Source organism: Pongo pygmaeus, chromosome 12 (genome assembly GCF_028885625.2).
Source record: "Pongo pygmaeus isolate AG05252 chromosome 12, NHGRI_mPonPyg2-v2.0_pri, whole genome shotgun sequence".
NCBI lineage: Eukaryota > Metazoa > Chordata > Mammalia > Primates > Hominidae > Pongo > Pongo pygmaeus.
In genome coordinates, this window is record NC_072385.2 from 107687360 (window position 1) to 107711878 (window position 24519).

General features: G+C 41.1%; 2 protein-coding genes across 6 annotated transcripts in view; one reads left to right on the plus strand and one right to left on the minus strand.

Annotated features, from left to right (window-relative positions):
* HADHB (hydroxyacyl-CoA dehydrogenase trifunctional multienzyme complex subunit beta) overlaps positions 1-9843 on the minus strand; it is a 43711-nt gene extending 33868 nt beyond the window's left edge. Inside the window, exons 1-4 of one of the 4 annotated variants that reach the window (XM_054473786.2) lie at positions 9714-9843; positions 9208-9347; positions 559-633; positions 403-447 (exon numbers count right to left, since the gene is read on the minus strand). In XM_054473786.2, coding sequence (XP_054329761.1) covers positions 403-447; positions 559-625 — 112 coding nt within the window. In that variant the 5' untranslated portion in view covers positions 626-633; positions 9208-9347; positions 9714-9843. Of the gene's footprint in view, positions 1-402; positions 448-558; positions 636-9207; positions 9348-9447; positions 9580-9713 lie in introns of those variants that run through there. The other 3 variants (XM_054473789.2, XM_054473784.2, XM_063648878.1) reach the window with 3 other exon arrangements.
* Positions 9762-24519, plus strand: part of HADHA (hydroxyacyl-CoA dehydrogenase trifunctional multienzyme complex subunit alpha) — a 54537-nt gene continuing 39779 nt past the window's right edge. The window contains exons 1-6 of one of the 2 annotated variants that reach the window (XM_054473782.2): positions 9762-10175; positions 15771-15812; positions 15910-15980; positions 17925-18058; positions 20539-20677; positions 22601-22720. In XM_054473782.2, coding sequence (XP_054329757.1) covers positions 10109-10175; positions 15771-15812; positions 15910-15980; positions 17925-18058; positions 20539-20677; positions 22601-22720 — 573 coding nt within the window. In that variant the 5' untranslated portion in view covers positions 9762-10108. The remainder of the gene's footprint in view (positions 10176-15770; positions 15813-15909; positions 15981-17924; positions 18059-20538; positions 20678-22600; positions 22721-24519) is intronic. The other variant, XM_063648877.1, reaches the window with a different exon arrangement.

Sequence of the window (24519 nt, forward strand, 5' to 3'; positions counted from 1 at the left end):
ATTCATCAATAGTGAAGCATTTCACAAATTGCAAATTTAAAAAGTTAACTTTTGGTTCCATAGCAGGTCTCAAGAGCATTTGTATGCCATTCATCTCCAGGACGGACAGCAAGAGGATAAATAAACTGACCAGCGAGGTTTATGGAATTTCCATGACTCCAGCAGGTTCAAATCCCAGAAAACAGCCTCCCATCAACATCCTCAAGTCTAATCCTAAATAATGTGGTATCATTATTGATTGGACCTATAATTTTTTAATTTGAAGGCAACAGAGATGTTCATGTTGCTCATAAAAAGGGGAGAATTAGCAAATCAGTTTTGGTTTTTATTCAGAGTTCACAAACTATAGAATCTGGAATCTAACATTTAAATCGGAAATGTTTATTTTACAAATTACTGTACCTGGGGCAGCTCGTAGCTGGGAGGAACAGCTCAGAGGTCTTATGGCTGGAAGACAAAATAAACTGTTTACAAAAAGCAATACCATTCAGTATTTGTGCAAGATGTTTATAAATCCAAATCCAATCTCTAAAAATAAAAAAATAATAACAAACTTACAAAATCTGAGGGCCCATTTTGATGCAGCAGGAAGATTTTTAAAGGGGTAAGTCAAGATAGTAGTCATTCTGGAATCTAAAAAGAGAAGAACAAAAGTATATCCTGGATTAGCTGAACAATTTGTAGTTTACATGGTAGTCTATGAACTCTGATAACCTCATCCATGGCTACTAGAAAACATTAAAACTTAATCTTATCAACTATTCTTCATCCAATAATATTATTATGATAGGAACACCAACATAGCTTTCACATTGTACCAACCACTATTCTAAGCATTAACCATCTAATCTTCACAATGACCTACAAAGAAGGCATGATTATTACATCCTTTGTAAGAGATAAGGAAATTGAGGCATAGTAGGATTGAGTGACTTGCCAAAAGACCTATAACTAGTGAGTGGCAGAGCTGGAATTTTTATTTGTTTATTTATTTATTTTTTTGAGATGGAGTTTTGCTCTTGTTGCCCAGGCTGGAGTACAGTGGCGCAATCTCGGTTCACTGCAATCTTCGCCTCCCAGGTTCAATCAATCCTCCTGCCTCAGCCTCCCGAGTAGCTGGGATTACAGGCACGTGCCACCATACCCGGCTAATTTTTTGTATTTTTAGTAGAGACGGGGTTTTGCCATGTTGGCCAGGCTGGTCTTGAACTCCTGACCTCAGGTGATCCATTGCCTTGGCCTCCCAAAGTGCTGGGATTACAGGCGTGAGCTACCGCACCGGGCCCAGAGCTGGAATTTGAACACAGGGAGTCTACCTCCAGAGTGTGTGCTCCTCTCCTTTAGGGTCAAAGAAGCAGAGAGACTGCTAGGCGTGATAATAAAACCATTAGTATTAGTTTCACGATTCTGAAGGCTGTACTATGATTATGTAGAAGGCTTTGTGGAATGTTTGTATCTGAAGGGAATACACACTAGATAGGGATGGTTAAGCATCATGTCAGCAACTTAATCTCAACTGCTACTAAAAAAAGTTTGTAGTACTGCACTTGCAACTTTTTTCAAAGTTTGATACTGTATTGTTTCAAAACAATAAAAAAGTAAAACATAATAACCTTATATGTTAAAAAATATGTAAAATATATTAATGACTTTCCCCACCCCCCAAAAAAGACTAAATTTCTAACAATGAGTTCCTACAGATCACTAAGGAAAACACTAGCAGACAAATAGGCACAGAATATGAACAGACCACAGAAAAGGAAATACAAATGGCTCTTAAATATATGAAAAGATGTTCAATTTCACTCATAAGAAGAATTCAAATTAAAACCACACAGATATAATTGTCTCTCAAAGTAGAAAAGATTCAAAGGTTTGATATATACTCTGTGTAGGTAAGAGTATGTGCAAATAGATATCCTCATATACTGCTGCCAAGAGAACTGGCACAGTCCATGGGGAGGGCAATTTGGTAATTATCCATGAAAACTATAACTGCACCTACTGTTTGAACCAGCAATTCCACTTCCATGAACTGGCTTCGTGGATATTACTCACACATGGGACATGATCCATATTGTTACTGTAATAGTCAAAAATTAGAATAACCAAAAAATAGGAAAATGGGTAAGTAAAGCATGCTACAACACCCCTGTGAAATACTATGCAGCTGTAAAAGGTAAGGAAATGATTATGCACCAATTTGGAACCATTTTAAGCTATATTATTAAGTGAAGAAAGCAAGACGCAAAATAGCTGTACAGCATGCTATCATTCATGTTAAAAGAGGAAAAATACTATGTACATTTCCTTGTATCAGTATAAAATCCCCCTGGAAGTATAATAAAGATGTTAAAAATAATTGTTGGCTGGAAGAAAGGGAACTGGGTAACTAGGGGTCAGGAGTGGAAGACTTGTCATCACACACCTTTTATAATTTCTTAATTTTGAAGCATGTTTTAACTAAAAAAAAAAAAATCAAAACCAAAAAAATCCCACAAGATTTACCAATAAAGACTTTGGTAGCCAGCCTCCAAGTTGCCCCCCAATAATCTCTACCTCTTGGTATTCATATCCTTGTCTAGCTGCCTCCCTCTCCATATCACAGAATGTATAAACCAAAGAGTATGTTACAAGTAATGGTATGCCACTTCTGAGATAGGCTATAAGAGATACTGCAGCATCTGTCGTGGTCTCTCTCAGCTCACTCACTATGAGAGAAGCCAGGTGGCATGTCCTGAGCAGCCTTACGAAGAGGCTCCTGTGGTGAGGAACTGACGCCTCTTGCCAACAGCCATGTGAGTGAGCTTGGAAGCAGAGCCTCTAGCGCAGGCAAGCTTTCAGCTGACTCCAGCCCTGCCAACATTCTGACAGCCATCTCATGGGAAACTCTAAATCAGAGCAACCCAGCTAAGGTGCCCTTGATTCCTCACCTTCAGAAACTATGAGATGGTAAACATGTATTGTTTTAAACTGCTACATTTGGCAGTAATTGGCTACACAGAAATAGATAATACAAAAGCTTTAAGGTTTAACTTCTCTTGGGTCTTTAGAGACTAAAAGAAGGAGGTCCTATAGCTTCCGAAAAGAAAAAAACAAAACACATGTTCCAAACGTGTGGATTGGAAAGAGATGGAGAAGCTCAAGCTTTAGGATCACCAGCCTAGGGATATTCAAAGGACTCTGGCCAGAGAAACCCAAAGAGGCCCATGAGAGAGGCACCACTCAGAAGCTACTTACAATACCACAAGGGTCTGGGATACAAGTTCCCTTACGTAGAGTTCATCTTGAAATAAAATTCATGAAAATAGTCAAGAAAACGTTGAAAAACAAAAGGGGGAACCTTGTTCCAATAGATAAAACTTTCTAGGCTAGGCACAGCGGCTCACACCTGTAATCCCAGCACTTTGGGAGGCCGAGGTGGGAGGGGATCACTTGAGCCCAGGAGTTCAAGACCAGCCTGGGCAACCTAGTGAGACCCTGTCTTTACAAAAAATACACAAAACTAGCTGGGCATGGTGGCATGTGCCTGTAGTCACAGCTACTCAAGAGGCTGAGGTGGGAGGAGCACCCGAGCCAGGAGTTCGAGGCTGCAGTGAGCCATGATCACGCCACTGTACTCAAACCTGTGCAACAGAGTAAGATCCTGTCTCAAAAAAAAACAAACAAAACACTTTCTATAAAGAACCAATAATTAAAACAGAGCAGCTCTAGCACAGGAATAAACGACATTGGTCAACAGAACAGGATGTAGCAGTTCAGAAGCAGACCCATGTATGTAAGAATTTAGTGTATAATAAATATAACACTTGAGTTAGCTGAGAGAAAGAAATTATTCCATGAATTCACTGGGAAAATGGCTAAACATTTGGAAAAAATTTTAGGTTCGCAGCTCAGAGCAAAAGCACAAATGAATGCCAGACAGATTAAATATTTAAATGTATATATTTTAAAAATATATATTCTAACTATAAAAGTACTAGAGGAAAACATCGGAGAATATAATATATTCATACATGCATGTGTATGTATTTTTTAGAGACAGGGTCTCGCTCTGTTGCCCAAGCTGCAGTACGGTGGTATGATCATAGGTCACTGTAATCTGGAACTCCTGGGCTCAAGGGATCCTCCTACTTCAGCCTCCTGAGTAGCTAAGACTACAGGTACATGCCACCATGCCTGGCTAATTTAAAAAAAAAAAAAAAAAACTTTAGAGACAGCCTAGTCTGAAACTCCTAGCCTCAAGTAATACTCCTGCCTCAGCCTCCCAACATGCTGGGATTATAAGCATAAGCCACCATATCCAGCCTCAGAGAATATTTTTATCACTTAGATGGAGAAGGGATTTCAACATATGGCACAAAACCCAGAAGTACAACAGAAAATAATAACTAATAGATCTGATCATATAAACATTCAAAATATACACATAGTAAAATATACTAAAATCAAGTTAAAAGGCAAATAGATTCAGAGAAAATATTTGTAACATGTAAAACAGAAAAGGGTTGATACCCATAATCCATAAAGAACTTGTACAAATTATAAGAAAAACAGGGCCGGGCCAGTGGCTCACGTCTATAATCCCAGCACTTTGGGAGGCCCAGGCGGGTGGATCACCTGAGGCTGGGAGTTCAAGACCAGCCTGACCAACATGGAGAAAGCCCATCACTAATAAAAATACAAAATTAGCCAGGCCTGGTGGGGCATGCCTATAAGCCAGCTACTTGGGAACTGAGGCAGGAGAATCACTTAAACCCGGGAGGCGGAGGTTGCAGTGAGCCAAGATCATACTACTGCACTCCAGCCTGGGCGACAGAGCGAGACTGTCTCCAAAAAAAAAAAAAGAAAGAAAAAGAAAAACAGAAACAATCTATCATGGAATCTATAGTTTGTACTCTAATATCCATTCCACCCAATTATGTAGCTGCTGTATGTGGCTTACATGGGATTGAATCCAGCCCAACTCCAGGGTTTAAACCAATCAGAATAATCTCATTCTCTCTGCCAAGATCATTGATTCAGGTACCAAGGCCTCAAACAACCATGCACAGCATTGCCTTGACCACTGGGATTGATTTGTGGATGGTTTCATCAGTTTAACACTCAAGTCTTCTGCCTATAATTCTGGAACACAAATCTTTCCTTCTGAGGCCCGGCACGGCTATAGTAATTTGCAAACATTAACAAAGCTAGGCTAAGATAGAGCTAACACCAGACGAACAGAAGAGTACGGAGCTGAGAATTCTGGAAAAAGAAACTAGAGTCCTGGCTGAATCCCATCTGAAACCCACCCTCCCATTGAGCTTTTCAGTTCTGTGAGCCAATAAATCTCCTTTATTTATTTGTTTATTTATTTTTGAGACGGAGTCTTGCTCTGTCACCCAGGCTGGAATGCAGTGGCGCGATCTCGGCTCACTGCAACCTCTGCCTCCTGGGTTCAAGCAATTCTCCTGCCTCAGCCTCCCGAGTAGCTGGGACTACAGGCGCACACCACCACACCAGGCTAATTTTTTTTTATTTTAGTAGAGACAGGGTTTCACCGTGTTGGTCAGGCTGGTCTTGAACTCCTGAGCTCAGGCAATCCACTCTCCTCGGCCTCCCAAAGTGCTAGGATTACAGGCGTGAGCCACCACGCCCAGACTAATAAATCCCCTTTAAGAAGCCAATTTGATTTGAATTTTCTGTTACTTGCAACTGAAAGACTCCTTCCTGATACATGACCAAAAGCAAGAATGAGAAAACAAGCAATTCACAGAAGAAATTAAAATGCCAAATAAACAAAATGTATAACGTTCAACCTCATTAACAAAATGTTGTGATTTTTTTTTTTTTTTTTTTTTTTTTGAGACAAAGTCTCGCTCTTGTTCCCCAGGCTGGAGTGCAATGGCGCGATCTCGGCTCACTGCAACCTCCGCCTCCTGGGTTCAAGCGATTCTCCTGCCTCAGCCTCCCAAGTAGCTGAGACTACAGGCACATGCCACCATGCCTGGCTAATTTTTGTATTTTTAGCAGAGATGGGGGTTTCACCATGTTGGCCAGGCTGGTCTCGAACTCCTGACCTCAGGTGATCCGCCCGCCTCCGCCTCCCAAAATGCTGGGATTACAGGCATGAGCCACTGCACCTGGCCTGGTTTTTGGTTTTTTTTGTTTTTTTTTTAATTAAAGCAAGGTATCATTTTGTGGTTTTCAGACTGGCAAACATTTAAAATATGGTTAATATATAATTCTAGTAAGAGTGCATCTAACTAAATAGGCACTTCCATACACTACAAGACATGTAAAATGCTAAGGCCTTTTGGGATGACAATTTTGTAGTTATAGATCAGAATTTAAAATGTGAATTTTTGAGTCCAATAATGCCTTTTATTGGTCTCTAACTTATAGAAATATTCAAAATGTGTGTATAGTATATATAGGTCTCTAGCCTAAAGAAATACTCAAGGTGGGCCAGGGGTGGTGGCTCACGCCACTGAACTCTAGCCTGGGAGACAGAACGAGACTCCGACTCAAAAAAAAAAAGAAAAAAGAAATACTCAAGGTGTTCACTATAGCACTGTTTATATTTGTGGAAAACTGGAACTAATCTAAATGCACATCAGTAGGAAACAGTTAAGTAAGTTATAGTATAAATACACCATGGAACACTGTTTGGCAGTTTGGAAAAGAAAATGAAACAAAATGATGTACACGTATATATACTGACATGGAAAAATGTCCTTAATATATATTAAATGAAAAAGCAAGCTACAGAACAATGTGTATTAGAAATTAGAATAATAGATTAGAATAACCGGAAAATAGGGAAATGGGTAAGTAAACCCTACTACAACACCCATTTTGTGACAGAAAGAGAGAAAGAGAAAAGAAAGTCCATGAAGCTATGAGTCTAGATATGGAAGGGATAAAGAAAGGCTTTTATTTAATATTCTTCTGCTCTCTTTAATTTTTTTTAAATAAGCATTTTACTTATGCATAATTCTAGTTTTATTTAAAATCTATATATACTGTTGTTCCTCAGTATCCATGGAGGATTGGTTCCAGAACCCCCCTCAGATACCAAACCTCAAGGATGCTCAAGTCCTTTACATAATATGGTAAAATAATTTGCAAAGAACCTACACACATCCTCATGCATACTCTAAATCATCTCTAGACTACTTATAATACTGAATGCAATGTAAATCTATGTAAATATATGTGAATCTATGTAAATAGTTGTTCTGCTGTATTGTTTAGGGAATAATGATGAGAAAAAAAGTCTGTACATGTTCAGAACAAATGAAAGCATTGTAGACCAAACTACATTTTCACTCAGACATTGGTTGAATCTGAGGATGTGGAACTCACAGATACCAAGGGCTGACTGTACATCAGTATCTTACATAAATATATACAAATATACAAATGCATTTTTAAAAGTCCAGAAAAATACACATAAAAATGTTAAAAGTAGTTATCTCTGGGTGGTGGAATTACAGATTTTCTTTAGACTTTTCTGTAGTTTCTGAATAAAAAATTACATGGAATATGTATTCCTTCAATAATTAATAAAAAATAGAAATTTCAAAAGTAAGGGACTGAGCAAATTATCCTATCGCAGAGTTGACCTTTCTGTCATTTGCTAAACTTCAGGAAAGAGAAATTTTGATAAGAATATTCAAAGCATGGAAACTCCAGGGTAGGGTAGGGTAGGATCGGGTCGGTTAGGGTAAGCCTGAGTAGGGTGTGGAACTATGGAAAGATACACGCGCACACACACACGCACACGCACACACACACGTGCACGCACCACTTAAAACAGTGCTTGATACACAGTTAGGGGTATACCTGTGTTTGCTATTACCAATAGGGGTGGTGATACAAATGTACTGTTTCCCTCTATATAAACCATTGGACTAAAGTGCTTAGGGATCAAAGAAACATTATAACATTTCTGCCCTGATGGAGCTTAGTTTTGTACAGAAAGCACAGGGAGCAAAAAAATGGAGCCAAATGAGTGATCTAAATCAGGGACTGGCAAACTACAACACATGGGCCTCTAGCTAAAAATAGTTTTTCACATTTTTAAAGAGTTGTAAGGCCGGGCGTGGTGGCTCACACTTGTAATCCCAGCACTTTGGGAGGCCGAGGTGGGCGGATCACCTAAGGTCAGGAGATCGGGACCAGGCTGGCTAACATGGTGAAACCCCGTCTCTACTAAAAATACAAAAAATTAGTCCGGCGTGGTGGTGTGCACTTGTAATCCCAGCTACTCGGGAGGTTGAGGCAGGAGAATCACGTGAACCCGGGAGGAGGCTGCAGTGAGCCAAGATCGCGCCATTGCACTCCAGCCTGGGCAACGAGCGAAACTGTCTCAAAAAAAAAAAAAAAGAGTTGTAAACAAAACAAAACAAAAGAAACAATATATAACAGAGACCAAAGTGATCCTGCAAATCCTGAACAATTTACTGTCTGGACCTTTAACAACAACAACAAAATTTACCACTTCTGACCTAAATAATAAGTGTTACATGCAGTTAGGTGTCGAAGAAAGCATTACATGGGCAGGAGGCAGGCTCTGAACTGTAAAAACCTTGTAAGATTATCAAGAATCCTTTTCGTAATTTATTCAGAAGTGGTCAGGTCATCCAGTTTCGCTTAAAGTGCTCACAGTGATGAGCACTCACTATGTAACTTGAGCTTTAAACAGAAACCTCTCTACTCTGTTTCTATACTCATTTCAGTCTTAACTTCGATGCCCCTTGTTTCCTGTCTTGCAGAGCTGTCAGTCTGGCGAGTAGTGAGACTCAGACTTATGTCTGAATGCTAGCTCTGTCATAGACTAGAAAATGTATATATTCTGAGCTTCCCAAACTTCATCTAGAAAATGCAAATGATAATAATTTGGGGAATGTGAGGACTAAAAAAAAGGTATGAAGGTGACCAGAGCACAGCAGGCTCTCAATGTGACTTCCTTTTGAAACCAATCACATTCCAGGACTCCAGCCCATCTTTCCAGCACAAAAACAGCTACCATACAATGAAGAACTCTTCACTAGGAGTTAGTAGATTTAGCTTCCAGTCTTATTTCTACTACATGTGGCCATGGGTAAAATCACTCTCTCTGATTCGTAGGCAGTTTCTTCACCGCTTAAGTGAGTTGAGGTGTGAACGACCAGATAGATAATCATCCAGATCGGAAAACCCCCGAGAGCACAGGATTACCTGGATAACCGAGCGGGATGGAGGATTGTCTCCGTTCCTCCCACACTCAAGCCCCGAAAGGTCACCTGACCTAGTCTTATTCTTTACAGCAGAAATCGGGCAAACCCATGGCGCCGTCCACAATCTCTATAGCCGCCGACCTGGGTACAGAGGAAGCAGGCGAAACAACACACACTCCTACACAGACCAGGGTTACATTAAGGCCGACGCCCACACACACCCACCCACACCCCCACACACCCAGACTTCGTTAACTTGTGATGATAAATTAGGGCGCAGGTGACACCACTGTCACGAACTTCAGCTGGAACACTAGTCCAAGTCACTGTCCTAACTGCAGCTAGCACTGTCGACCTTGTCCGAGGAGGAGTTTCCTTCCGCTCCCTCAACTCCCACTTTCCCAGGGAGGGGAGGGGGCCGGGGGCATCGGCGACACTAGCGGGGAAGGAAGTGGGATCTCGCCTTTGGGAAAGCCCGGGAGGAGAGCCGACGGCTCGCCGTCTCACCTTGGCTGATGTCCGCGAGGACTCCCACTCGGAGCAAGGTTCAGGCCCAAGTGCCAAGGATCTGAGGGACCAAGGGGCGGGTCCTGCCCAGATAGGGCCCCTCACCCCGCGGGCGGTCAGGGCCGTTCTTGAGGGCTGCCCTCCGGCCGCCTGACTGGAAAACCAGGCACTCCACTCCCTCCTCTCCGGGTCCCCTTCCTCCCCCGGAGAATACGACCTTTCGGCCCGGTTAGCCAGGAGCGACGGGCAGGGCTAAGGGGCCGGGGGCCACTCGGCGTCTGGGTTTTAGTCAGGCAGTGCGCCAGGCGCCTGGCTGCCAGGCTACGGGAGGAAAAGTCCTCCGCTCGGCCGCACCCGTTAGAGGCGCTCTCCACTGCTGTGCTCTTCAGCTCAACATGGTGGCCTGTCGGGCGATTGGCATCCTCAGCCGCTTCTCTGCCTTCAGGATCCTCCGCTCCCGAGGTGAGGCCTGGCCGAGGGCATCCCAGACCTCTGGGCAGAACTCCTGCGGGGACTGGGGTGGCCCCGGAGCCGCGTCTCCGTTTCGCTGCTGCCTGCCTCAGCCCGGAGACCCAGCGTCTGTGGGGATACTGCCCTGGGACCCCGTTTCCCGTGATCTTGTGAAGGGACTGTCACTTCCCCTCTCACGACTCCTGCGGCGATTTCAGGCTTCCTAACTCCCGAACTTTCTGAGTCTGGTGCCACTCGTTCTGTCACCTTTCCGCGGGTCTCTTGCGTCGCACTTCTGGGCTCAAGCCCCTCATATTTTCTTGATCCGGAGTTCCAGGAGAATCGGGATCCATTCTGTCGCATCTTTGTGGCTCCACAGCACCTTGCCCCGCAACAAGAGCTGTCTTAAAAACAGCACCTTGCCCCGCAACAAGAGCTGTCTTAAAAACAGCACCTTGCCCCGCAACAAGAGCTGTCTTAAAAACAGCACCTTGCCCCGCAACAAGAGCTGTCTTAAAAACAGCACCTTGCCCCGCAACAAGAGCTGTCTTAAAAACAGCACCTTGCCCCGCAACGAGAGCTGTCTTAAAAACAGCACCTTGCCCCGCAACAAGAGCTGTCTTAAAAACAGCACCTTGCCCCGCAACAAGAGCTGTCTTAAAAACAGCACCTTGCCCCGCAACAAGAGCTGTCTTAAAAACAGCACCTTGCCCCGCAACAAGAGCTGTCTTAAAAACAGCACCTTGCCCCGCAACGAGAGTTGTCTTGGATGGGATTAATCAGCCTTGCAGATCACTGCCCCTCCCTGCTCGGTTCCCTCAAAACCATTTTTGTGCTTACTACCCCATTCAAGTAGGGAGCTCAACTCTTGCAGTTTCAGTAATGCCAGCGTGAACGTATAGTATTTTGAATTTCAACGGGAGGTTCTGCAACTTACTGGAAGACACACTTTAAAAATACACTAATACCTCTACCTTAAGCAATAAAATGTTAGATCGTTCTGAGAACGATTTCTAATCTGATGATTCCCAGTCAGCCTGTATTAGCTCGTGTTTTTCCTGTTCAAACTGGCAGTGAAAGGGTTAAAGTGGGTGGTTGTAGGAAACATTGCATTTTCCTTCCATCCCAAATCTGTAAGTCAAATGTGGACAACGTTTTATTGCATGTTGTGCTTAATAAGTTACTTAACTAGAAATTTTAACTTTTAATTTAATTTGTAATATGAATTACCTCTCTTTCCTCTTCCGGAACCGCTGAAGTAGTATGCTTTTTTAAGACAAGTAGCTGAAATCCCTTACTGTAAGGGGATTATTTGAATGATTGAATATTTTTCTGCTCCCTTTTTTCAACCGCTGTTTTTAGTCTCCACAAAACTGTAGCATGTATTTGCCAATTATAACATAAGCACATTATAGAACATTGAAATGCTGTAAGGATTGAGGAAAGGGATGAGAAAAACGAATCACCCATTGTCTTACTACTCATATGCTTACCTATAGTTAGCCTTCGTTTATGTTTTCTTACAGGTTTGGTGGTTTTTTCCCCTATTTTCACAACACTTTTGAAAAGTCACGTGTAATTTTTATCTTACCCCTGCATTGGTTTGAAGGTATTTCTTATGGATCGGCAGCTGATGTCACTCGGAAGTGGTAGCCAGGGCACGTGGTTCTAGTCACTAACTAGCTGTGTTACTTTGGACAAATGCCTTAAACTAAATGGGCTTTATTTTCCTCATCTGCAAAATGAATGATTGAGACGATGGATTTCCTTTGCATGAGAAGTAGCATGACAGAGCAATTAAAAACATTGCTTGGGCCGGGTGCGGTGGCTCACGCCTGTAATCCCAGCACTTTGGGAGGCCCAGGCGGGCGGATCACGAGGTCAGGAGATCGAGATCATCCTGGCTAACACGGTGAAACCCCCCGTCTCTACTAAAAATACAAAAAAATTAGCCGGGCAAGGTGGCGGGCGCCTGTAGTCCCAGCTAAAAAAAAAAAAAAAAAAAAAAAAAACATTGTTTGGAGTCTGACTTCTGGGTTTGGACCTGGCTCTGCCTTTTACCCTCTGGTGACCTTGGGCAATTAATTTCTGTGTTTGTTTTCTCATTTGTAAAATGGGGAATAATACCACCTTGTGTGATGGAAAGGAGTTATTTTAGATATCGAGCAGTTTTTCATGGAGTAAGCACTCAGTAAATATTGTTAACTCCAGCCTGGAAGAAATACAATTGTATGTATCTGAGAGTTTTTAAAAGTAATTTTTACATTTTATATGTGTAATAAAAAGCTACCAACCTAATTTTTCTGTTTTCTGTATAGAAATATATAGACACATAAATATATATTTTGCATTGTGTTTTCACCAGTAAGAAAGTATCATTCATTGTAGTTACTGGTCCCTTAATAGCAATTTATAAATTTTGAAAAAAGTCTGGAACGTGAATTTAAAATGACCTGCACCCTTATATTACTATTTAGACTCAATAGATTCTTCACAGTAAAAGTGTGTGCAAGTCTTTGCCAAACATTTAATGAGATTATGACCTTTGCTGGTGGATGATAAAATTCTCTTGAAAGGGGCCAGGCGTGGTGGCTTATGCCTATAATCCCAGTATATTGGGAGGCCAAGGCGGGCAGATCACTTGAGGTCTAGCCTGGCCCACGTGGTGAAACCCCATCTCTACCAAAAAATACCAAAATTGGCCAGGTGTGGTGGCGCACGCCTGTAATCCCAGCTACTCAGGAAGCTGAGGTAGGAGAATCGCTTGAACCCAGGAGGTGGAGGTTGCAGTGAGCCAAGATCACACCTAGACGACAGAATGAGACCATATTTCTCAAAAAAAAAAAAAAAATTCTCTTGAAGGAGACTTGTAATTCTTGAAATTTTAAAGCATTCCTTCTCTACAAGTGCTATACTTCTGAATGTGAATATCAAATGAAAATCACTTCTTGACCAAAATATGTTGTCTAATTCCCACTCCTATCCTAAATCTAAATTCCTAATTAGGTAAGTAGTAAAATAATTTCACAGGAGATGAATTTAGAGGCAAATACCTTAATAGATGGTTTTTTTTGTTTGTTTTTTTTTTTTTTTTTTTTTGAGACGGCCTCTCACTGTGTCACCCAGCCTGGAGTGCAATGGCACGCTCTCGGCTCACTGCACCCTCCGCCTCCCAGGTTCAAGTGATTCTCCTGTCTCAGCCTCCAGAGAAGCTGGGATTACAGGCTCCTGCCACCACGCCCAGCTAACTTTTTTTTGTTTTTGTTGTTGTTGTTGTTGTATTTTTAGTAGAGACGGGGTTTTGCCATGTCGGCCAGGCTGGTCTCTAACTCCCGACCTCAGGTGATCCACCCACCTCAGCCTCCCAAAGTGCTGGGATTACAGGCGTGAGCCACTGCGCCCAGCCATAGATCGTGTATTTTTAAATTTGATTCTCACTTCCTTAATCTCATCCCTTCCCCCAGTGTTGAATCTTGAGAAAAGCTGTTGATTATTACAACCAAAGTAATGTTTTCAAATTTGAAATTTGTGTTAGCATAATCCAGCTCTCTTCGCTGACTGTAGTCTTATGAGGTTTTGTAGGTATTCTTGGGTTACATTACAAAGATGATTAAAAAGTGGGGCAAAGGTTTCTCTCTACTTTGCTGGCACAGTAGATGTAGGCTAAAGTTCACTCAGCTGCCATAGGGTAAGCTCTGCAATTAGGTCGTGAGTAAGGCTAGACTCCAAAAGCAAAGCTACCTTGTAGTGTGACTTGATTTAGTTGAATCTGGTTTGGAATTATTTTCGAAGTATGTTCATGTATGTACTGGTTTTCTATTTGTTTCTATTTGTCTTGATCTTGGAGAGGTATTGTGTATGAGTGTGTGGGCAGCATAGGTAGGTTAGTGGATAGGAGTTAAAATGGTTTAAACTGTTGGCTAATGACCACTAACCTGTTGTCTCAAATATTTGATCTTTCAAACTGCAACCCAGTGGGGCACAGTGGCACATGCCTGTAATCCCAGCTACTCCGGAAGATTACTTGAGCCCAGGAGTTCAAGACCAGCCTGGGCAACATAGGGAGACCTCGTCTCAAAGAAAAAAAAATGTTTTTGAAACATTGCAACCCATGCTCACTCTATTTCCTTTTTTTGCTTAGATGCTTATTTTCTAACATATTTGTGTTTCCCGGTTTTTCCCTCCCAACCTGCATTCCCGATCAGTTTATTCCCACTCTAATCCACTTTACCTTGTTTTGCTAGAATTACCTATCCCCTGCTTCCCTTCCCACTGGAATTTCTACTTTGCAGGAAAACTTTTTCTATGCCAGGCCTATTTTCACTTTTCATTTATCTTCACTGAGTAGGAACTGATTCTTCCCAGATATCATATCCCCTGCTGACCTGGAATGTAAGCTCCACCAAGACAGGGATTTTTGTCGTTTTTGTTCACCCTGAGTGCCTTGCTGTACTCCAAGTGCCTAGAACAGTGAATGGCACATGGAGGTCACAATGTATATTTTTGTTGAATGAATAACAGATTATGTTGGAAGAGATTACAATGTGGTTGGCGAAACACCTGCTACAGATGCAGCAGTTAGAGGACAAAACAGTAAATAATAAAATAAAAATGCAGGCAAGGAAAGGAAAGATCACTGTAGACAGAATCCAAAGATGAGGTTTTGTGGAAAAGATTGGAGTCATGATGCAAATATAAAGAAGGAAGAGTGGTAAATACAGATGACACAGATTTCAAATGATGGAAAAGCAAAGCAGGAAACATACTATTAGTCAAGTAGAGGCACTGGGGATTGAGGAGATGGCTGGCTTCTCCCATCTTAAAACACTGAAGTTCACTTGTAAGAGACTTGTTCACAGTCACACAGCTAGTAAATAAACCTGATGGTTGAACACAAGTCCTTTGCCTTTGCACTAAGTCGGCTGGCTTGGATTGCTTAAAGAAGAAATGCAGGCAGAACCTGAAATCACCCCATTCTGCTTCTGGTGCTAACCACAGTTTTCTTTCTTTCTTTTTTTTTTTTTTAATATGTTACCTTGCCTTTCCAACCAGTATAAAGCTGCTATTTTTTGTGCCTTCTCTTCCCTTTCCGTAAGGAACTGGGGGATAAAGAGAAAATACAGAGGCAGCAAGAGCCTTGGCTACCTACTGATGGTCGGTCCTCCCCTATTCCACTCCACCTTCACTGGGTTCTCCAGTCAGTAGTTCCCATGTGCCTCTTACATTGCTATCTCTTTGGTTCTCTTTGCTTCCCTCTTCCCTTTTGTGATTACACTGGGCCCACCTGGATAATCCATGATAAACTTTCTTTATTAAGGCCAACTGATTAGCAACTTTAATCCCCCCTTTGCCGCATAACCTAACATATTCACAGGTTCTGGGGATGTAGCTCCCTTTGTGGGGGCCAGTCTTCCTCTTTTAGTATCCAAATAATCATCTGACCTAACAATTGAAATGGAAAAAATATGGCAGTAGTCATATGGCCTAGAATACATTGTACAGATTTGGGGTTTTTGTTGTTGTTATTGTAAATTACAGCTTTGTTATATATAAAAGGTACTACAGAAATTGTTTTGCAAATTAATTTTGAAATGTCTTTTCTTACAGGTTATATATGCCGCAATTTTACAGGGTCTTCTGCTTTGCTGAGTAAGTTTAATTTCTTTTTAATGTGTGTGCTTACATTGCTTTTTGGATTTATGTTGCAATAAATATGTTTACAAATAAATCTTTCTTTTCTTTTTAGCCAGAACCCATATTAACTATGGAGTCAAAGGGGATGTGGCAGTTGTTCGAATTAACTCTCCCAATTCAAAGGTATCTCATTTAATTTGCAGTTTTTTTCTACTAACCGCATTATGAATCTAGTCCTGAATGGGAAAGATATATCCCATATTTCCCCAAATCTACCAATCTGGCAGTAATCTTACATGAATTTACAGTTTTGATAGTTATGTTAAACTTTGACAGATTGCCAAGGGAACCAGTTTTCTAAAGCAGAGGTTCTTGCGTAAGAATTCCTCTTGTTGACCTTAGGTGCCACTAGCCTCCTGGTTATAGTGTAGAATGAGGAGGTGACTTATTAGAGAAGAACCAGAGTACAAGCTTTGTTTATAAGACTCAAAATTTGCCTACCCATCTTAAATATGAGGTTGTTAATCCATTTTCTTCATTACTTGCCTGACATAAGTCACTATTCATAGTAAGTTGGCTGGGTGAAATGTGGATACTTGGCTCTTAAGCTTCCTGAGGGATCTGAATGACTCAATGCAATTCACATATTGGAAATCAAGTTCTGTTCGAATTGAAACTTCATTTGTTTTTGGCAGCTTCAATAAAGTGTGTAACAGTAATCCATTCTTTTGCCAAGAAGAGCTTTATTGTGAGAGTCCATGCTTTCCCCCATCTAAATTTGGTGTATTCTTACTTTAAAAATCTTGTAGCCAGGCCGGGCACTGTGGCTCACACCTATAATCCCAACACTGGAGGGCCGAGGCAGGAGGATCACTTCAGCCCAGGGGTTTGAGACCACCCTGGGCAACATAGCAAGACCTTGTCTCTATAAAAAATAAAAAATAGTTGGGTATAGTGATGTTCACCTGTAGTGCTAGCTACTCAGGAGGCTGAGGCGGAAAGATCACTTAAGCCTAGGAATTCAAGGTTACAGTGAGCTATGATTGCACCACTGCACTCCAGCCTGGGCCACAGAGCAAGACCTTGTCTCTCTAAAAAACAACAACAACAAACTTATAGCCAGAGGCTTAGATGTAATAAGACCTAGATGGAAGCAGTTGACAACTATCACAAATTAAGGTAAATAAGAGCCATTCCCCTTTACTAGAGTAAATTTTAGCACCCACTAACCAATGATTCAAGCTTAAGATATTTTTTCAGAATTTCCTTAGGTTGGACATTTTTCCTGAACACAAAAATAATATATGTCAATGGTAGAAAATTTTTCAACTGTAAAAAATTATAAAGAAGAAAATAATAACCATTCATAATTCAAACCCAAAGATAACCACATCTTTTTCTTGGCATCTTCCATGGGATAATCGCATTTAATTCAGTTTCAATTAATAATATTTACAAAGCTAAGATCATACTATATGGTTTTTTTTGAAGATAGGGTCTCATTCTGTTGCCTAGGCTGGAGTGCAGTGGCACAGTCACAGGTCAGTGCAGCTTCAGCCTCCCCAGGCTCAGGTGATCCTCCCACCTAAGCCTCCTGAGTAGCTGGGACTATAGGCGTGTGCTGCCAGGTCCGGCTAATTTTTGTATTTTCTGTAGAGGCAGGGTTCCATTATGTTGTCCAGGCTGGTCTCGAACTCCTGAACTCAAGTGATCCGCCTGCCTTGGCCTCCCAAAGTGCAGGGATTACAGGGATGAGCTACCATGCCTGGCCTATATGTCTTATTTGTATTTCATTTTTTTCTTAACATTATACAGATTTTTTCCATGCCAATAAATGTTTGTAGACCTATTTGTTTATAGCCTACATATGATTCAAACTCTGAGGATGACCCTGAGTTTCTCCTTTGAGAAGACCTATTTTTAAAGGAAGGGGTGCTTATAGTGGGCCAAAGCTGCCTGAATAGAAAGCTACTGACTTGCTGGGAGAATGATATTTCTTACTCTCTTCTAACAGTATATTTCTGCTGGATAAGTATATTTCTTATAATCAAAATAGCATTTGATGGTGGTATGTACATCTGGTGCTTCAAATTTAAACCCTTACCTGTATATATTTCCCTTTGGCAGGTAAATACACTGAGTAAAGAGCTGCATTCAGAGTTCTCAGAAGTTATGAATGAAATCTGGGCCAGTGATCAAATCAGAAGTGCCGTCCTTATCTCATCAAAGCCAGGCTGCTTTATTGCAGGTGCTGATATCAAGTAAGTTTTAGGAAACTTGAAGTCACCTTTTATCTTGGTTAACAGTGTGTTTCTTAGGCCTAATAATTTCTCCTTTTAAAAGAAAGTAGAAATGCTGGGCACAGTGACACAGGCCTGTAAAATTGAAAATGTACATATCAGGCTGGGTGTGGTGGTTCTTGCCTGTAATCCCAGCACTTTGGGAGGCCAAGGCAGGCGGATCACATGAGGCCAAGAGCTCAAGACCAGCCTGGCCAACATGGTGAAACCCTGTCTCCACTAAAAATACAAAAATTAGGTACGGTGGCACACGCTTGTAATCTCAGCTACTCAGGAGGCTGTGGCACGAGAATCCCTTGAACCTGGGAGGCAGAGGTTGCAGTGAGCTGAGATCGCACCACTGCACTCCAGCCTGGGTGACAGAGTGAGACTGTCTTAAAAAAAGAAAAAAGTATATATATATATATATATACTATATATACACACACACACACACACACACACACACACATCATGTGATCTAGAGAAATCTCACCCCTTGTTTATAAGAACCAGTGTACAAGGATGTTTGGTCCTGTGTAGTGTAAAATAATGAAGAATTTAAAACCAAATGTCAGTCAGTAGGAAAATGGGCAAGTAAAATGTGGACTATTCACACAATAGAATACTACAAAACAGGTAAAAGGAATTAACTAGATCCACAATATGATGTTAGAACTCAAAAACATAAGGTTAAGTTAAAAGAAAAGCAAATTGCAGAATGTTTCATACAGTATATAGTTTCTATAAATGTTTTAAAACCAAACATGGAATAATTCTTGATACTATTTACGGACACAATCGTAGTTGGTCTGGAAGGAGACACTACAAACATGAAGATGGCTGCTTCGGGGAAATGAAGTGGGTGGTAGGACTCGATTGTTAAAGGCAGCTTTACAGATGCAGCTAGTATTTTCTTTTCCTCTGCTAAATGGTGGAATGCGTGCTTACATTAACTTATTTACAATCGTTTACACATACATAAAGAGGGGAAATGATATTCTAGTGTCAGTTTAATAGGTTAAAATGTTAAGTTGTCAATTCCATTAAAATATGGGTATTTGTTATGTTCTTTGTATTTTAGACAATGATAGCCAGCATTGTAGGTTTAGTAATTTGTACTGAAAGTGTAATTATTTATGTGTAGTAATCAGTCTCTTGTTAGGCACAAATAATTCAGCTAGAAGAAAAACCACTTGATAAGATAATTTTGGGTCTTCTAAAAAATCAACATTAAACAGAACATTTATAAAGTCTAACAAGACACTGATGTACCTGGCAGTAGCTACCTATATCCAGAGGAAAATACATGTAGCTTCTATGAGGCCAGCTGAGCAACTCTCAGTGTATAAAATTACAGAATATACTAGTTATCCTTGGTCAAAAGTACAAAATCCATATCCTAAATGTGTTCACAAAGTAGCAAATGAAACAAACTGAAATTAAAGGACATTGAGTGGAACATCATTGCACCTGATCATTTTTATTTACTTATTTGTTTTTGAGACGGAGTCTCCTTCTGCCGTCCAGGCTGGAGTACAGTGGTGCGATCTCGGCCCACTGCAACCTGCACCTCCCAGGTTCCAGTGATTCTCTCGCCTCAGCCTCCCGAGTAGCCAGGACTACAGGAATGCACCACCATGCCCAGCTAATTTTTGTATTTTTAGTAGAGACACAGTTTCACCATGTTGACCAGGCTGGTCTCGAACTCCTGACCTCAGGTAATCCACCTGCCTTGGCCTCCCAAAGTGCTCGGATTACAGGCATGAGCCACCATGCCTGGCCTACCTGGTCATTTTTAATCATTAGGGGGATCTGTTAAAATGTTTTAGATTTCTCTAAACAACTTGGAAGCTTTTCTTTTGCATCATTTTTATTGCTGTTTAACTACCTGATAGTGAAATGTTTAATCTGATAGTGAAGTAATTTACCAAAGATGATTTTCCCTTGTACCAAGCTTTGTAATTTAATGATTTATTACAGAAGTAAAAATAAATTATGCAACACATTTATGTTTTCTGGATCCAGAATTTTTTTTTTTTTTTTTTGAGACGGAGTCTCGCTCTGTCGCCCAGGCTGGAGTGCAGTGGCACGATCTCGGTTCACTGCAAGCTCCGCCTCCCGGTTTCACACTGTTCTCCTGCCTCAGTCTCCCGAGTAGCTGGGACTATAGGCGCCCGCCACTATGCCCGGCTAATTTTTTGTATTTTTAGTAGAGACGGGGTTTCACCATTCTAGCCAGGATGGTCTCAGGGATCCAGAAGTTTAACACTTTTTATGGAGAGATGATGTTGCTGCTATTGTGCTATTTGAAGCAAAATCATTCTTAACCTTCTGAGTATTTGAAGATTCATCACCAAATATTGATGCATGATAGGATAAGTGTATAGTGAATAAGTATTGAACCAAATAAGTTATAGTTTTATCTTTTTCTCTCTTCTCTACTTTTATGGATAATGCAGCATGTTAGCTGCTTGCAAGACCCTTCAAGAAGTAACACAGCTATCACAAGAAGCACAGAGAATAGTTGAGAAACTTGAAAAGTCCACAAAGCCTATTGTGGCTGCCATCAATGGATCCTGCCTGGGAGGAGGACTTGAGGTATAGATATTCTAAAGTTATTGAGATACTGTCCAACTCATTAGTGGCATTCATCAGCTGTAAACCCTTAGGCTACTGCTTTGCCTGGAAAAAGTTTCTGGAGGAGAATCAGCTTTGTTTTTTGTTTTTTGCTTTGAGACGGAATTTTGCTCTTGTCTCCCAGGCTGGAGTGCAATGGCACAATCTTGGCTCACTGCAACCTCTGCCTCCCGGCTTCAAACAATTCTCCTGCTTTAGCCTCCCCAGTAGCTGGGATTACAGGTGTGCATCACCATGCCCAGCTAATTTTTGTATTTTTAGTAGATATGGGGTTTCACCATGTTGGCCAGGCTGGTCTCAAACTCCTGACCTCAGGTGATCCTCCCGCCTCGGCCTCCCAAAGTGCTGGGATTACAGGTGTGAGCCACTGTGCCTAGCTAGCTTTGTTTTTAGTTATCAAACTTCTGGATAGCTGTTAATCCTTAATCCATGTGACACAGAGCAAGTAAATGAAGGTGTGGTGTTTTCATTTGAATTGCATCTCTAATGTCCTTTTCAGTTGTAAAAATCTGGTTCAAGTTTGCAGGGCAAAGATTCAGAAGTGTGATCTAGGCTCTTAAGCTACTTAAGTCTGGTTGAGACACATAAAGCATAATATAAGTGCTTTGTCAGTAGTAAAGATAGTAAATAATAGAAGATTTGAGAGAAGAGATGCTTACTAGACCCGAACATGTAGGAAAAAAAAGAAGGGGAAAAGGAAACATTCATTGAGCACTTTTCACATGCTGAACTCTGTGCCAGACACTTTCACATATGCAGTCATTTACCACATAACGTTTCAATGACCAATTGCATATACAACAGTGGTTCTATAAGACTGTAACACTACATTTTTCTATACCTTTTCTGTGTTTAAATACAGAAATGCTTATCACTGTGCCACAGTTGCCTACAGTATTCAATAGTCACATGCTGTCCAGGTTTGTAGCCCCTTAGGACAGGGGTCCCCAGTCCCCAGGCCATAGCCTGTTAGGAACTGGGCCCCACAGCAGGAGGTGAACAGTGGGCGAGTGAACATTACCGCCTGAGTTCCGCCTCCTGTCATATCAACAGTGGCATTAGATTCTCATAAGAGCTGGAAACCTGTTGTGAACTGCACATGAGAGGGATCCAGGTTGCGCACTCCATTGGCCTCTAATGGCTGATGATTTGAAGTGGAACAGTTTCATCCTGAAACCACTCCCTCCCACCCCACCCCCAGTTCTTGGAAAAATTGTCTTCCACAAAACCGGTCCCTGGCATCAGAAAGGTTGGGGACTGCTGGACTAGGAGCAATAGGCTATCCCATATAGCCTAGATGCGTAGCAGGCTCTGCCATCTGGGTTTGTGTAAGTACACTCTACGATGTTCACACAACAACAAAATTGCCTAATGACACATTTTTCAGAACATATCCCCCTCATTATGTGACACATGACTATATTAATTAAGAAAACCTGTGCCTGGTCCTAAACTATAAGCAGAATTTGATTAACCAGAATATAGAGGGAAAAACAATCCCGCATATGGTATGGTGTGAGCAAAGGCAAAAGCAAAGCCAACTAGGACACTGTAAGTAGACATGCTTGATTGGAGAGTCCGGGGCTTTTTAACCTGCGGTCTATAAAAAATTGTGTGTGCATTTTTCTCTTGAGAGCTTCTCCAGCTTTCAGTAGATTTTTTAGGAGATCTACGGCCCAAAAAGAGGTTAGTAAATTAGAGGAAAAGTATGAAAAAAAGGCTAAAAAGGTAAATTCTAGAAATTATTAAATGCCAGCCTAAGGAATTTCAGTTTATTCTGTGAGCACATTTCTGCTTTATAAGTAATCCTTAGACCCTTATCCATCTCAAGTTGCTACTAAGTTACATTTTCTAACATTCTAATTTTCTTTCATTTGTTCAAAGCTTGCCATTTCATGCCAATACAGAATAGCAACAAAAGACAGAAAAACAGTATTAGGTACCCCTGAAGTCTTGCTGGGGGCCTTACCAGGAGCAGGAGGCACACAAAGGCTGCCCAAAATGGTGAGTCTAACATCCCCTTTGTGAACCTATATGCCCTCTTTAGATCTGTTTTCTTGTATAAAATGCATAATATGGGCATTCATTGTAGAATTAAAAAACCAAATAAAATATGAGTGTACAGGATCAATGACAGACTTTATTCCTGGTACTTATTTTTTCAATTCCACAGATTTTTTTTTTTCTTTTTTTTTTTTGAGACAAAGTCTTGCTCTGTAGCCCAGGCTAGAGTGCAGTGGTGCGATCTCAGCTCACTGCAACCTTCTCCTCCCAGGTTCAAGCGATTCTCCTGCCTCAGCCTCCCCAGTAGCTGGAATTACAGGTGTGCACCACTGTACCCAGCTAATTTTTTATATTTTTTAGTAGAGATGGAGTTTCACCATGTTGGCCAGGCTGGTCTTGAACTCCCGACCTCAGGTAATCCTCCCACCTCGGCCTCCCAAAGTGCTAGGACTACAGGCGTGAGCCACCACGCCTGGCCTAATTCCACAGAATTATTGATCAAGGTCCTTTGTTAGTCTCTGAGGAAGGATAAAGATAACTAAGATGCATGTCTTGCTTTTCTGGAGCTTATGTTTTAATTGGTTCCTTTTCCACATAGTACCATCTTAACAGTTTTTCAAAACCATGAGTCATATTAATATTTCATAACAAATATAAGAGGCAGACTTTTCCCTCATTGTCTGATTTGGATGTTCTCATTGCTGTGTTTTGTGGAACCAAAAGAGGCTCAGCAGGCTTTGAATTCCAAGGAGAAGGGAAGGACAGTCAGACCTGGATGCTGCAGAGCAATCTTAATGTCAACTCAAGGGCCCACTGAACCTCATAGCTTCTGGCACTCTAGATTCCTCAGTGAAAACAAGCCTCAACAGAAATACTCTTTGCAGGGAAGTTGATCTCAATTGAGCACAAAAGAAAACAAGGTTTATGGTGTTAATTTTCTAATAATAATAATGTGCTTTCCTTCATAGGAATGTCAAAAGGATTTATTGAAAAAATGAATATGCATATATGTGTAACAAAAATATTTGCTGAGTTTCTTTCTTTCTTCTTTTTTTTTTCTTAAACTATAGCTGGTATTTGAATGTTGCTAGAAGCCATTCTTCTAGTATGCCATATAAGCAGCCCTAGCTGAGTTCTATTTTTGTTAAGCTTAAAATTCTTTTTAAAGACTTTGTCCAAACTATTAGGTTTCTCAGAGTCTTCGCTAGTTTCAATATGAGAATTTTATTTTATTTTATTTTTGGGACAGAGTCACTCTTGTTGCTCAGGCTGGAGTACAGTGGCGTGATCTTGGCTCACTGCAGCCTCCACCTCCGGATTCAAGCAATTCTTGTGCCTCAGCCTCCCGAGTAGCTGGAATGACAGGTGTGCCCCACCATGCCCAGCTAATTTTTTGTATTTTTAGTAAAGACAGGGTTTCACCATGTCGGGCCAGGCTGGTCTCAAACTCCTGACCTCAGGTGACCCGCCTGCCTTGGCCTCCCAAAGTGCTGGGATTACAGGTGTGAGCCACCGTGCCTAGCCAGAATTTTACATATTATATATATGATAGAAAAAAACCCCTCAGAATAACAAAAATGTATAATTTTAGGAAACATGAAATTCTTTACCTTATTAGTATAAAAATCCTATATATTGAATTAAGAGATAAAGACATTTTTGCTTCAGCTAGAGGTATCTAATCCCCAAAATTACCCAAGTGTATATCAGTATATTAAATATAACTTATCTATGCTATTGACAAATAGCATAAACATATGGCTTGACTTTTCTCATTTTAATATTTGTTCATTTGATGA